Source organism: Myxocyprinus asiaticus, chromosome 15 (genome assembly GCF_019703515.2).
Source record: "Myxocyprinus asiaticus isolate MX2 ecotype Aquarium Trade chromosome 15, UBuf_Myxa_2, whole genome shotgun sequence".
Taxonomy (NCBI): Eukaryota; Metazoa; Chordata; class Actinopteri; order Cypriniformes; family Catostomidae; genus Myxocyprinus; species Myxocyprinus asiaticus.
Window position 1 is genome coordinate 31,137,301 of NC_059358.1, and position 16,190 is coordinate 31,153,490.

Genomic DNA, 16,190 nt, shown 5'->3' on the forward strand with positions numbered 1-16,190 from the left:
TCAGCCAAGCATTCAGTTGCATCACAAAATGTTCTTTGAAACATTCTCAAATCATGCTGGGTTAACATGGATATGCTGGGATAACATGAAAAATTTTACATTTAATTAGGTAAAAAGCTCTAGTGGTCAGATTTTTGGACCTTATTTTACACATATACACCAACTGTACATACACATACATTTACAGCTATACATACAGTACATACTGTATACACATACATAGATGTATATTCACATACTGTATGCACTCAGTGAACAAGCATAGAACATTTTATCATAGTTCATTGCAGTTCATGGTTAAATATGTGTAATGGACTCGACATGGAGGCGAAGGTAGAATCCATATGGCGAGACATCAAACTTATCAGGAAGAGCGAATCTTACCAGTGTAGCTTGTGGAGATGGAAGAGAACGGATATAGTGGGAGAGGTTCTCATTTTCAGCTCTTAAGTGGTTCAGTTGTTCCTGGAAACTTTTGAGCAGTTTGCTCTGGAAAGCGAATGCAGGCTGGAGCTGAGAAACTTCCGCTGGATTCATTGGTGGCGAAGTATTCTGTAATGGACTCTACATGGAGGCAAAGGTAGAATCCATATGCAAGAAGTTTATTACAATCAGTAGACAAATCCAAGACACAAGGCAGAGACGTAATCATTGAAGCAGGCAAAGTAGCCGTTACACAGGTAATCAGCCCAACCAGGCAAACAGAGCAAAACTATAATCCAAAATCGGTAATCCAGTAAAGCAGGCACAATGGTCATAACAAGTAGGCAATAAACAGGCAATGAGAAAAATGCTTGGTAAGGCAGTGAAACTGGCAATACTTCGCAAAGTCATAATGGAAGAGCATGGCTATTTATATGGTTCAAACAGGAAGTAACCATAGAAGTATTCAAAATGGTACAGTGTCAGTATTCGGGAGAGGGCTCCCACTGGTGGTCGACTGAAGGGATACCAGCCTCATTCGTTACAGAACAACCCCCCCCCCCCCCCCACGAACAACTCCCGGTGTTCTTCTTCTGGGTCGTACTCTTGGTCGTGGTGCAGGACAATTCAGGTGTGCTCAGTGGAACTCATGGATCAGTGATGGGTCCAGAATGTCCAAGATCTCTCCTCTGGTCCATAACCTTCCCAGTCCAACAGGTACTGCATCTGGCCCCCTCGACGACATGAGTCTATGATCTCTCTGACCATGCAAGTAGGTGATCCATCTATATCCAGTGGAGGAGGCTCAGGGTCCGTGTTTCCGGGGCCAGATGTCGGGTGGACGGGTTTCAACAATGACACATGAAAGGATGGAGAGATGCGGTAGTTAGCAGGTAGCTCCAGTTGGTAAGTTACAGGATTGATTTGACTTATAATTCTGAATGGACCAACATACCTGGGGCTTAGTTTCCTGCAGGGTAGCCGCAATTTGAGGTCTCGTGTAGATGGCCAGACTCTCTAGCCAGGTTGATAGTCGGGGTGGGGACGCCTCCGTCAATCAGCTTGGATCTGTTGGGCCCGAACGGCCCGCTGCAATCTGACATATGCACTGTCCCACACTTGCTCGCTCTGCCTGATCCAATCATCCACCGCTGGCACCGTAGAGGGTTCACCTGACCATGGGAACATAGGAGGTTGGTAGCCCAGCACACATTGGAAGGGAGTGAGTCCAGTAGATGAGTGCGTGAGGGAGTTCTCTACTGCCCTGGCAGTAAGTATTCAGCCCATGGGAGGAAGTCGCTCCACCTCTGTTGTTCTCGACTGCAGTAAGACCTGAGGTATCTGCCGATTTCCTGGTTTAGTCTCTCCACCTGTCCGTTTGCCTGAGGATGAGAACCAGATGTGAGGCTGACGTTGATGTCCAGCTGTTTACAGAAAGTCTGCCAAACTCTGGAAGTGAACTGTGGTCTCTGGTCAGACACTATGTCTTCTGGCAGACCATAGATCCTGAAAACTTGGTAGAACAGAGCGTTAGCAGTCTCCATGGCAGCGGGTAGACCTTTCATGGGGATTAGTCTGCATGACTTAGAGAAACGATCAATGATAATAAAGATGGTGGTATATCCATTGGAGTTTGGTAGATTGGTGATGAAGTCGACGGACAGGTGGGACCAGGGTCTCTGAGGGATAGGCAGTGGCTGTAGCAGGCCGGCTGGCAGTTCTCTGGGGGTTTTAGACTTTGCACAAACTTGACATGCTTTAACATATGCAGTGACATCATTAATGATTGAAGGCCACAAAAATTTGTTACGTACCAGGCTTATAATTTTCTGGATGCCAGGGTGTCCAGTGCTGAGGGAGGTATGGATCCATTGGATTGTTCTTTGGTGTAGAGTGCGTGGTACATACTGTTTTGTTCGAGGGCATTCAGGTGGTGCAGGGTCTGCTTGTTGGGCTCTTTGGATATCTTCCATGATGTCCCAGCTTATGGGTGCGATGATGACAGAAGGTGGGAGTATAGATTCGTTTTGAGGTGTGTTTTGAAGGGGATCATGACGATGGGAGAGAGCATCAGCTTTGCAGTTCTTACTGCCAGGGCAGTAGGTGACTGTGAATTGGAACCTTGTGAAGAGTGACCATCGGGCTTGTTGTGGATTAAGACGTTTTGCTCCCTTGATGTATTCGAGGTTCTTATGGCCAGTGATTACTTGGAATGGATGGACAGAACCTTCAAGCCAGTGGTGCCACTCTTCTAGCACAGCCTTCATGGAGAGTAGTTATTTGTTTCCAACATCATAGTTCTTTTCAGCTGAGTTCAGTTTACGGGAAAAGAAAGCACAAGTATAAAATTTTCCGCAGTCTGAGGCATCCACTTCCACAATGAACGGTTGGTTAGGATCTGGGTGCTTGAGAATGGGGGCGGTCGTGAAACTTGTCTTGAGGGTGTCGAAGGCTTTTTGAGCAGAGTCACTCCATGGTAGCTTGGATGGTTTTCCTTTGAGCAAAGACATTAAGGGGGCAGAGATGAGATTGTAGTTGTGGATAAACCTCCTGTAGAAGTTCGCAAAACCCAGGAAACATTGTAGCTCCTTAACAGTGTTGGGTCTTGGCCACTCCGTGACTGCCTTGATCTTGGAGTCATCCATCTCAACACCTCTATGTCTAATGATATACCTTAAGAACATTGTATGGGTAACATGGAACTCACATTTCTCTGCTTTCACGTAGAGTTGGTGTTTCAGCAGGCGGGAGAGGACCATTTTAACGTCTTAGTGTTGTGCTATATCTTGAGTAAATGTGTATGTCGTCAATGTAGGTGATGACACGTCTGTTGAGGAGGTCTCTGAAGATCTCATTGATGAATGGCTGGAACACAGCCGGTGCGTTAGCCAGGCCATAAGGCATCACCTGGTATTCATAGTGCCCCCTAGTGGTGATAAATGCGGTTTTCCACTTATCTCCCTCTCTGATACAAATCAGGTTGTATATTCTTCTCAAACCCAGTTTTGTGTAGGTGCATGCTTCATGTAGTTGTTCCAGGGCAGATGGAAAAAGAGGGAGTGCGTACCTGTACTTGATTGTCACTGTGTTCAATCCACGGTAGTCAATGCATGGACGGAGCCCTCCATCTTTCTTTTCAATGATGAAGCCTGCTGCAGCTGGTGAGGTGGAAGGATGAATGAACCCCGAAGCTAAAGCCTTTGACAAGTCTCCATGGCATGGTTTCAGGTCTTGACAATGGATATGCTTTGCTCCTAGGAGGTGCCATGTTGGGTAGTAACTCAAAAGCGCAGTCCCATGGATGATGAGGGGGTAATTGTGTAGCCTTGATTTTGCTGAATACCTCAGAGAATTCAGAATATTCCCTCGGGACCTGGACTTAAGCTTGGTTCTCAGGACTTTTGACACTGGTAGTCAAACATGGCATGGTGACTGTGACATGAAGACAATTAGACTGACAATAATCTGACCATTGTTTTAACTCACCCTGATTCCAGGAGATGATGGGATCATGGATAGCCAGCCATGGATGACCCAGGATGAGAGGATACTTGGGTGAGTTGATGATATAAAGAGATGTGATCTCTGTATGAAACAATCCAATCTGTAGTGTCACTGGAACTGTTTGGTGAGTGATGCCTGTGCCTATAGGTGCATTATTCACAGCAGTAATGTTAATGGTGGGTATACAAGGTACTGTAGGGATATGGAGCTCCCATACTAGACCTTGGTGAATTAAATTCACGGCAGCCCCTGAGTCGACGGGTGCAGAAACACATTTCAGTGTATCAACAAAGGAGCTCAATGGGAAGAGTGAAACTGTGTTGTGTGGGAAATGAAATATTCATGGTACTCACAATAGTCCTGGACTCGTGATATTTCTTGCCTTTGTGAGGGCATGTGGAGTTTCGATGATTCCTTTCACCACAGTAATAACACAGTCGCTCCTTATGATGATGATTGCGTTCTTCATCAGAAACTCTGGTATAGGTGATCTGCATTTGTTCAGGAGCTTCGGGGCATGCCTGGACTTGACTTTGGACTGATGGTTGTGACTTGGAGCTAATCCTTGAGCGTGGTGAATTATGCAGTAAATTATCAATCCTTACTGCCAATGAAATGAATTGAATGAGTGTTGAATCCTCACCCTTACATGCAAGTTCGGCCTGCAGATTGTAGTTCAGTCCCTCTCTGAATACAGTCTTGAGTGCAATTTCATTCCATCCACTTTGGGCTGCTAATGTCCTGAAGTGTATGGCAAAGTCAGCTGCAGAATGTGAACCCTGGCATACATGAAGCAGCTGAACAGAGACATCTTTACCTCCCTCTGGGTATTCAAACCCTTCATGGATCTGGGAAGCGAAGTAATCAAATGACGTTTGAAGCCGATAATCACTCTCCCATACAACTGAGGCCCAGTCTAGCGCTTTACCGGTATTTAATGTCATCATAAATGCACATTTCTTGGACTCCTGACTGAATGACTCTTGTTGATTGGAGAAATATATTTTACATTGACGTAAAAATCCCTTACATTTCTCTGGCGAGACATCAAACTTATCAGGAAGAGCGAATCTTACCAGTGTAGCTTGTGGAGATGGAAGAGAACGGATATAGTGGGAGAGGTTCTCATTTTCAGCTCTTAAGTGGTTCAGTTGTTCCTGGAAACTTTTGAGCAGTTCGCTCTGGAAAGCGAATGCAGGCTGGAGCTGAGAAACTTCCGCTGGATTCATTGGTGGCGAAGTATTCTGTAATGGACTCTACATGGAGGCAAAGGTAGAATCCATATGCAAGAAGTTTATTACAATCAGCAGACAAATCTAAGACACAAGGCAGAGACGTTATCATTGAAGCAGGCAAAGTAGTCGTTACACAGGTAATCAGTCCAACCAGGCAAACAGAGCAAAACAGTAATCCAAAATCGGTGATCCAGTAAAGCAGGCACAGTGGTCATAACAAGTAGGCAATAAACAGGCAATAAACAGGCAATAAACAGGCAATGAGAATAACGCTTGGTAAGGCAGTGAAACTGGCAATACTTCGTAAAGTCATAATGGAAGAGCATGGCTATTTATATGGTTCAAACAGGAAGTAACCATAGAAGAAATGGTACAGTGTCAGTATTCGGGAGAGGGCTCCCTCTAGTGGTCGGCTGAAGGGATACCAGCCCCATTCGTTACAATATGTAGCATCAATTGAATTATATAATTATGACATAAATTAGTTGAATTAATTCATGTTTCAACTGAGCAAATCATTAAAATATAAATGCAGCCAGCGTTGAAGAGTGTTACAGTAGAAAGCATTGTGTTGGGTCCTGATAAAATGAATCCATTAAAAAGTGCCGTTTGATGTTGGATGTTTAATTTAAAACTGTATTGTGATGGAAATCAGGGGAAAGAGAGACAGGGACAGCAGCACATCAGGGAATCTCCTTGATGATAATTTTAAGCCCTCCCCCTGCAGCCCACCGGTGACGCAGCAGTCCGTGTATGTGAGCGAGAGCGGACCCACAAGGTGCTGCTTCCTCAGAGGACAACGTCACCCAGATCTCCCCCCTCCTTCATCCCCTCCTCCTCTTCGACCAGGAGGTAAGCAGCCACACACTTGCTCTCACATGCATGCAGCGCTTCAGAGTGCACACACCCTTTCTCTCTGCCTCTCTCTCTCACACACACTATTTCTCTCTCCATTCATTCTGTCTTGCTTGTGATCTGTCCAGCCCTGTCACTTTATTTTTATCTCTCATCTCCCCGAAGTCATTCTCTCTCACACTCAATCACACACACATACGTTTGAGGATGTGCTACATTGCTGTGCGCTCTTTCCTATGGAGCCATTTGGCTTCTGAGGGATCTTAAATCAGAGGCTTTGGAGGCTGATAGCTGAGCGGGGAGCATCAGGCTGCCGTGCCCAGTGTTGCGGAGCTCTCCCTGGGCAGTGCTGAGCCAGTAGACTCCTTGATCCTCCAGGTCAATGTGGTAAGCCGGTACCGATGCCGACATGGGCACCAGGCGTGTAGTGGCCCTGGAACCGCATCTGGATGACAGGTTGATGCCGGCCGCTCTGGTGGAACAGGAGGAAGATGAGGATGAGGACGAGTCCTCCGACACCAGCAGTGGAGACCGAGCTACCGTGCCCACGTTTGACGTGCCGTATTTCCGTTACATAGATGAGGAGGGCACGGAGGAAGAGGGCGAGGAGGGCTGGTGCAGCAGTCGCTCGCTGTCCTCCATCGAAGAGGAAGATTCAAATGACTCTTCTGTCTCCCACAGGTACGCTGCGGTGCCCGCCACCCGTGAGAAGGTTCTGGAGCACCTGCTGGACCACCTGAGGCTAGATGGAGAGCAAAGCAGCCCGCAAAGAAAAGAGATAGGTGAGCCATCACCTTTCACCTCAGCTGTGACCCATATATGACTCATGATACCGTGTGCATGTTAGATCAGTGGTAACTGTTGGTGTGTAATGTTTGTTCACTATAGAGGTGTGGAAAAGGGTCATGTATCAACATGATCTCATCTGTTTGATCATCATGCTCTGAACTACAGTAGGACTTTAGAACTTTTATTTAGGATCTAAATTAAGTACCTGGAATGTTTAAAACCAGTCTGAAAAGCATCATGCCTTGCAGAAATAATTTTCTTAAACAGTATTTTTGTCCAGTAAAACATCTAAACATTCTTAAAGGAACAGTTCACCAAAAAGTGAAAATTCTCTCTCATCATTTACTCACCGTCATGCCATACCAGGTATGTATGTCTTTCTCTCTAAAGCAGAACACAAACAAAGATTTTTAGATGAATATCTTAGCTCTGTTGGTCCATAAAATGCAAGTGAATTGTGATCAGACCTTTGAAGCTTAAAAAATCACATAAAGGAAACATAGAAGCAATCCATAAGACTCCAGTGATTAAATCTATATCTTTAGAATCTAGGTGTGGATGAGAAACACAAAAGTTATGTCTTTTTTTTTACTCTAAATTTCCACTTTCCCTTTCACTTTTACATCTGAAAGTGAAAGTGGAGATTTTGAGTAAAAAAGGACTTAAACATTGTTCTGTTTCTCACCCATACCTATTATATTACTTCTAAAGATATGAATTTAACCATTGGAGTCTTATGGATTACTTTTGTGTTTCCTTTATGTAATTTTTTTTAGCTACAAATGTCTGATTACCATTCACTTGCAGTGTGAGGATCTTCAGAGCTGAGATATTTTTCTAAAAATCTTAGTTTGTGTTCTGAAGAAAGAAAGTCATACACATGTGCGATGGCATCAGGGTGAGTAAATGATTAGATCATTTTTATATCTGGGTGAACTATCCCTTTAAATCAAGACATATTTACCTGAGATGCAATGTTGCATTTAAAAAAAAAAAAAAAAAATCTTTATTTCAGAGAATATATATTGAATTAAGTTTATTTACATTACCCCATTACCCCAAAAGTTTTTTCTTATTTTTCTTTTCTTTCTTTTCTTTCTTTCTTTCTTTTTTTTTTTTTTGTTTAGTTTTTTTTTTTTTTTTGGCATTTTGTAAGGTTTATGGTTAAAAAAATAAATTAAAAAAAACACTGTTTGCCAATGGGTTAATGCAAATAAACTGAATTCAAGGGATGTTCTCTGGCTTATTATCTCACACTGTTTTGGATAAAAGTGTCTGCCAAATGAATAAATGTAAATGTAAATGTTATAAATAATGATGATTGTAAGCAAGAAAATGTTTTATTGCTGAGTGGAAATTTTGAAACTAAAAAAGCAGCTTGAAACTTTGAGTCAGTAAAACAGAAAAAAGCAGCCTAAATGTGCAGTAAGTTTGTCAATAGCATCCATCAACATTGTCACTATTTCATTCCAGAAATGTGTGGCATTTGCTCCGAACAGCAGTGCAATTCACATTTTTTGTCTATGTGCTGTAGTGGTTAATGACCTGATAGTGCTGATCTACTTTTACCCTGTCTGTGTGTTTTCTCACTGGTACTGAGTAATTCTTTCCTGCTTGCTTCAATGCCTGGATGGCACACTCTGCATTTAGCTGGCAACAGCAGAGTAGTAGATCATGGTGAAGTAATTTGTTCAGTTGGACCAATGAAAATAATTTTCCCTTAAAAAAAGGACAACAGATATTCTATTGGGATGCACCTTTAACATTTCAATGTAACATTGTAAACACTTACCTAAAGTACTTAAATGATTGTAATAAAGCCACACAAGGTTAAATTATTGTAATATGGCAAATACCTAAAGCATTCTAAATGCTAAGAAATATATTGTGGGGATACAAAGAGAGGTTATAGATGTTCAGTTTTCGAGACACCATTCCTGATTTTTGCAGGGGTGCTTGTTGTACAGCTATTGATTTAGAATCTCCAAAGGAAACAGAGTATCTCTGTAGCCCTAAATCTGTTGTTCCTAGGTCAAATATGGAGTTGAATTGTGAATATGTGACGATTATCAAGCATTCATAGTGTTCATGGTTATATATTTAAGCTTTTTTTGGATAAAGAAACAAAGTCACTCACACATGGTTCTTACTCAGAATTAGTGTGTTAGATATAAAGCTCAATATAAGCTCTCTCAGACTAGATTAGAGAAATGAATGAGTGTTCTTTCCCCTCTGAAAAAGCCTGACTCTGCTGTGGCTGCTCCCCCTCCCTGTGCAGGTCTAAGGCAGTCCAGCGGAGTTCTAACCGCATTAAAGGCATTGATAGGTAATCGCTACAGTTCTGCTCAGTTCTCTGTGTGGAGCACAGAATCTGTTTGCTCAAATCATGCACTGCTGCGGTTCTTGCTGCTTTCAGTGCAGTTACAGCTTTCTCTTCCACTACTGGACAGAGAGAGCAGATAGCTGTTAGTTCCATGACACCACATATACACAGATTAATTAACAAAAAAGAGAACATTTATCATGAATGGATTTAAACTCACTGAGCACTTTATTAGGTACACCTGTACATCTACTTATTCATGCGATTATCTAATCAGCCAATTGTGTGGCAGCAGTGCAATGCATAAAATAATGTAGATGCAGGTCAGGAGCTTCAGTAATGTTCACATCAACCATCAGAATGGGGAAAAAATGTTATCTTAGTGATTTCAACCATGGCATGATTGTTGGTGTCAGACGGGCTGGTTTGAGTATTTCTGTAACTGCTGATCTCCTGGAATTTTCACGCACAACAGTCTTTAGAATTTACTCCGAATGGTGCCAAAAACAAAAAAACAACCAGTGAGCGGCAGTTCTGTGGATGGAAAGGCCTTGTTGATGAGAGAGGTCAATGGAGAATGACTGGTTTGAGCTGACAGAAAGTCTACAGTAACTCAGATAACCCCTCTGTACAATTGTAGTGAGCAGAATAGCATCTCAGAATACAAAACATGTCGAACCGTAAGGGGGGATGGGCTACAATAGCAGAAGACCACGTCGGGTTCCAATTCTGTCAGCCAAGAACAGAAAGCTGAGGCTGCAGTGGGCACAGGCTCACCAAAACTGGACAGCTGAACAATAGAAAAACATATACTGTTCTTTTTCTGCTGAAGCACATAGATGTTAGGGTCAGAATTTGGTGCCAACAGCATGAATCCATGGACCCAACCTGCTTTGTGTCAACAGTCCAGGCTGGTGGCGGTGGTTTAATGGTGTGGGAATGTTTTCTTGGCACACTTTGGGCCTGTAAATGCCAATCAATCATTGCTTGAATGCCACAGCATATTTGAGTATTGTTGCTGATCATGTGCATCCCTTCATAGCCACAATTTACCCATCTTCTAATGGCTACTTCCAGCATGATAATGCACCATGTCAAAAAGCAAAAGTCGTCTCAGACTGGTTTCATGAACATGACAATGAGTTCACTGTTCTTCAGTGGCCTTCCCAGTCACTGGATCTGAATCCAATAGAACATCTTTGGTATGTGGTAGAACAGGAGAATCACAGCATGAATGTGTAGCTGACAAATCTGCAGAAATTGTGTGATGCAATCATGTCAAAATGGACCAGAATCTCAAAAGAATATTTCCAACATTTTGTGGAATCCATGCCATGAAGAACTGAGGCTGTTTTGAGAGCAAAGGGAGGCCCTACCCAGTATTACTATAGTGTTCCTAAAAAGTGCTCAGTGAGTATATAGTGTGTATGTTTGTTATGTACACAAGTTTTAAAGGACAAGTTCACCCAAAAATTAAAAATCTGCAATCATTTACCCACCCTGTTGTTCCAAACCTTTATGACTTTTTTTTTTTCCCCTGTGGAACACAAAAGGAGATGTTAGGCAGAATGTTCACGCTGCTCTCTTCCATACAATGAAATTGGATGAGGGACAAGGGGCTGTCAAGCTCTACAAAGGACACAAAGGATGCCATTTTTATGTTTTTATTCCCTGAAAACCTTGCCTTGAAAATCATGCTTGACAGCTGTGGTAACCATACATATTTTATGGAAAAGAGCAGCTTGTAGATTCTATGGAATTATTCCTTTTGTGTTCCACATTGGAAACAAAGTCATATAGGTGTGGAAAGACATGAAGTCTTTTATTTCTTGGTTAACTATTCCTTTAACACCTTTGTGATGATGAAGTACACCTCTTATTTTTGTCTTTCTTTTGTATGAATCCTTTACAAAGAACCCAAAGATTTGTTGGTGTTGTCAGGGTTAACAGTGATATATTAGGGAGGGAAAGCCCAACATGATCTATAAACTGTCAGATTAAGTGGCTTCACTCCTAAGTGCCTGGTAAGCTTTATTCTGCTGGGAGGGTTTTGTCCACACTTTAAAGCTATTATGGCTGAAACGGTGTGACAGATAATAAATTATATCAAAACCTATTTTTTTATGCAATATTTGAAATGCATCACCGTTGCATTGCCCAGGTGACCCATATATAGTTATTGTAACTGCTTTGTGTGCATTTGTTTGTATTGTGTACAGAAAAAGAGACCAAGAGAGACAAAGAAAGAATCAGACAGACAGAGATTCCCAGAGGACAGGTCTCAGGGGGGATACAATGCTTGCCCATGTATTATGTGGGGTTGTCATGCTTGCACACTTCTAACATGTATAGGGGAGTGTATCGTTTGAGGGGCAAATATTGATTTCATACGGCTTCTGACTGATCCATCAGCTGATCCCATATGGATTCCATGTTTACATCCTGCAGGACAGGCAGCTACTGCACACAAAGGGATTTAAATGTTTGTTGTTTAAGGTATGAAGCCAAAGGGAAGCGTGCAATAAAAGTATTGATTCGTTTATGGAGAGCAGAGGTTGTTGTATTGTTTTTCCAAATAAAAGGTATCCAGCCAACTGCATCTCCCTGCAGAGCTGAAGCTCTCGGCATGCATTCTCAGTGCTAATACAAAAACAAGGCAATAAACATCAGAGAAAGAGAAAAATAGTATATGCTCGGTAGTGGTTTTGTACATTTTGTTTACTTTTGTGCCTGTGGTTCTGTGCTTATGTTTATCCTTGCAAACATCCTAAGCTGGTTTGCCGGTCTTAGAGGCTTGAGTTTAGAAGTCTAAAGATTTAAGAGCATATTTTATCATTCAAAATAATTTATTTCAGAGTAGCTTACTTATGCCATCACAAGCTTCTTTTGATGCAATGAATAGAATTTATATTTAATAAAATAATCAATTCACACATATGATATTTGTAATTATCATTTTTTTTATTAAGTGGATGGAGTTTAGAGTTTTAAGTTATTTAATTCAGCATATTTAATATAGCCTAATTAACACAGTTCATAGCGATCAATTCACATACAGTATATGACATTTGTGACAAATATTTTATTACAAGGGGGAAAATAAAGTGGCTGGAGCCTCTGCAGGATAAGGGATGCCTGACAATTGAACGCATGTCTGATCATCGCATCAGGTTTGTAAATAGCTTTGTTATAATGAGAGTGATCTAGTTTTGTTTTTTGAGCTGCTGTTGTTTTGAAAGCTTTGATGCTGACATTATCCATCCCAACAGCCTCTAAATTTAGTGGTTCGTGGTTTGAGACCAGCATGCTTTTGGCTGTTGGTGAAAAGGGGCATAAGACATGGCATAAGTGATTGGGCCTGAATGTCAGTGGGTGGCACCGGCCCACCCAGGCCCACCCGTGACAACGGCAGTGGCTGGGAGACCAGCCAAGACTAGCTAGACCTGCTGAAGTCTAGTTTGTCCAGCTAGATCAGCTTAAATCTTAGGCTGGTTTTTAGCTTTTTTTTTTTTTTTTTTTCTGCAGGGATAAAAATGATTCTGTTATGAAACACAGAAAATGGCCAAAAGTATTAGGACACCCCCTTCTAATTAATAGGGTTGGGCATTACACCAACAGGTTCATAAAATGAAACATACAGCATATATAGTCTGGTGTGAAACAACTTCACTGGCCTGCACAAAGCCCAGACTTGAACGCACTGAACACTGTTGGGCTGTATTGAAACACAGACCACATTGCCCGATATCAGTGCCTGACCTCACTAATGATCTTGTGTCTGAATGGAAGTAAATCCCTGCAGTCATGTTCTAACATCTAGTGGAAAGCCCTCCCAGAAGAGTGGAAGCTGTCATAGTTGCAAAGTAAGGACCAACACCATATTAATGGCAATGATTTTGCAATTAAATGTTCAAAAAGCACAGGTGGGTGTGGTGTTTGGGTGTCCACATACTTTTGGTCATGTAGTGTATGCAGAAAGTATCATGTATGACATTTTACAGTGTAACAATGATTCTTGTGAATGTCAAAATGGAAATGATAACCAGAGGAGTGTTTCTTTTTAATGATATCATGTTTTTCTGCAGCTGTTTGTGTGTACATGAGGGTGTAACAGCATAGGAGAATTCTGCTGGTAGCAAAGAAGCAGTTGGTTTGAGGGACAAACCTGATCAATTTCATTACCAATTCATCTTTGATTATTTTGCCTATAACACTTATTGATCCTTAAGCCAAGAGAGCAGATTGATTGATTGTATTTTTTAAATCTATGTGTTCAATGAATGTAATATTTCCTCTGTGTAATTACGGGGCATTTTCTCCAGTAATGAACATACAGTATCTTGTTGGTTTTACAGTGCCTCTGCAAATCATTCTTTTAGTGTACCACTCTGATTAAAGATCATCTTAAATTACACCTCATGCAGTTTCTACTGTAAAATGATAAATAGAAATTCACAATGTATAAAATTTCATGAAAGTCATCGCCTTTGAAGATGATTTAGAGATAACATAAAGCGTTAAGGTTTGCAAATGTAGTGACATGCCTTTACCATGATCACTGTCTGAACCTGAGCCTATATGGCATAAATATGATATAGCACATGTGTCTCTGTAAAGGATGTATATTGGTTTTGCTCCCCTGATCCAATACCTCGCCTTGAATTAAGTTAATTACCTTAACAGTACTTAAGTCATACCTGTGTTCAAGGCCTGCTGAGGGTAATTGGCAAGCGCTGGTCAATGAGTAGGAATCAAACCCTGTCCACATGGGTGGCAGAGAGACTTGTGGAAATGGCTTCATTGATGATAATTACTTACTGAACACTCCCACGCAAAACCTGAACATTATGGGCCCGAAGCTGTCAGTACTTAATATCAGTGCTTTATGAGCATGATTTATGCAAAAAAAGTAAGAATTTGAGTAAAACACAATAAGAAAATGTGTGATCATGTGTGATAGGTATGCTTTTTAAAGTCTCCAGTAAATCAAAATCTGAGTTTTGTGGCCTGTACATATCTATTAGCTTTGAAGCCATCTGTGTTTTCCTAAAAGTTGACAAAATGAACCTTTTGTAGTTATATACAATTAAATGTTGCAGTAAAAAAAAAGGACCAAAAATATTGACGATTAATATTGAACTACACAAATTTTGGTCCAATCGGATTTTCTCTAGAAGAATATGCCCCACATTTTCAAGCGATTTCATGGGGTCTTTAAGAATGAAGAAATTGCAAACACAAACTGTGACTTTCAAAGTTGTTTCAAGACAATCATCTGTCATAACCTCTCATTAAGTGTAACGGTCTAAATTTTTCCTGCATGCTCTGCTTTCTTGCATGCATCTGTCAATATCATAAACAGCTGACCAGAACTGTGCCTACAAGCCATGAACTGCAGAATCCATCAGCTGTCCATCATAGCATCAGACAGCAGCTCATTTGACCTGCTGTGTCTGCCCCTGTCATTGAGGTGCTCATTATTGCTAAGGTTTTTCAGATTATGTTTTCGAGTCAAGCTGAGCCTGATGTTTCCCCTAGTGTGGTGGAAGAACTTGAAAGAGCTTGTACAGTGTAAGAGGACCAGAGAACACAGCTAGAACATCAGTATTCTATTGAAATTGTTTGCAAAACTATTTCCTATCTAATGATAGTTAGAATGAGATTTATTAAGCCTTCAGATGTCTCAGTATTCATAATGATTTCATGTGGCATTTTCTCAAGAACATGCATATTAATCCTGAAACTGTGTTAGGGTGAATTTGAAGCCCAGGTCACATTTCACCTAACAACAACAACAACAACAACAACAATAACAACAAATTCATTTGCATAAATACAATTCATCTTAATTTTGGGGCTTGCTTATTTTTCATGAAAAATAATGTCACAATGCAAAAAATCAGAAAGGTTCTAAACTATTCTGTATGTTTTATTTAAGCAAAATGCAATTTCCTGTTTATTTGTTTTGATTTTGAATAGAAATAAGACATGGACATGTTCTTGACAGGTTTCTCCTGTTTTTGGCTTATTCCATTACAATATATATATATCTCACAGGCCTCTTATTATAGATTGAGTCTACACTCTTAGTCATGTTCAGTTCATAGTTTACATATAAAATTATCATAAAGTAGAAACTCTGTTTACCAGGGAAGTCAAGCATGTCTAATCCTTTGCTGGTGTGGCACTTCCTTATGGCAGAGGGACATTCTGAGGTTTTCTCCTAGGAAAAGTGGCATCTGGTGCTGAAGCAAAGTTCTTCATTTTTCAGATAATGAAAAATTAATCCTTTTTTAGCAGTAAAAAATCTTTTTTAGGAAAAGAAAATGAGCTGGTGCTGGAGAAGAAATGAAAGAGTGAACGTAGGTCAGATTTATCTGCAACTGCAGAGAGTGAGTGTTAATGAGAATGCCTCTGCAATTTAGTGCCTGTGTGTGCATGTGGCTGCACGTTGGAAGTTTTGAATGAGCACTGCAAATTTAACACTGCTTCGAGTATTATGCTGTTGTACTGAATATCAGCATGTCTGTCTTTAGGCTGTAGGCATGAGGCTGCAGGTAATCTCAGTCGTGCTGATATTCAATAAACCAGCACAAATGTGAGGGCAGTATTGCTTAGTTTATTTCAGTCATAGCAACTCTCAGAATAAATTTAAGGTGTTGTTGGACATGCTGCTGTTGCACAATTTGACATACATTTAGTCCCTGTGGAGCAGACCTAGACAGGTGATGCTGGGGTGGAGGAGGGTTTCAGAGAAGAAAAAAAGGTGTGCTGCTGTGAAGCCGGCTTACCTGCAAACAACTGAGGCAATTTAAGTTTAAGACAGACAGGTTTTTTTTTACACTGTGTGGAGAGCGGGGCGGGCCGAGTGGCGACTGTGCGGAGCTAGGCCGGGTTGGACACCTGCAGCGGATTATCTCACCCAGCTGTGGTTGATTACAGCTTTAATGGGCGAGAGATAAAGCCGCGGTGAGAGCTGCAGTCCGGGAGAGACACAGGGAGAGAGAGAGAGAGAGAGAGACTCAATGAAGCTGTTTGTGTGCGACTGAAAAGTGCAACAA

The 16,190-nt window shown here is 41.4% G+C and overlaps 1 protein-coding gene across 1 annotated transcript in view; it reads left to right on the plus strand.

Moving 5' to 3' along the window:
• LOC127453051 (rap guanine nucleotide exchange factor 5-like) overlaps positions 1–16,190 on the plus strand; it is an 87,866-nt gene that overhangs the window by 43,240 nt on the left and 28,436 nt on the right. Inside the window, exons 10-11 of the mRNA XM_051719059.1 lie at positions 5,890–6,014; positions 6,699–6,799. Of these exons, the coding sequence (XP_051575019.1) occupies positions 5,890–6,014; positions 6,699–6,799 (226 nt within the window). The remainder of the gene's footprint in view (positions 1–5,889; positions 6,015–6,698; positions 6,800–16,190) is intronic.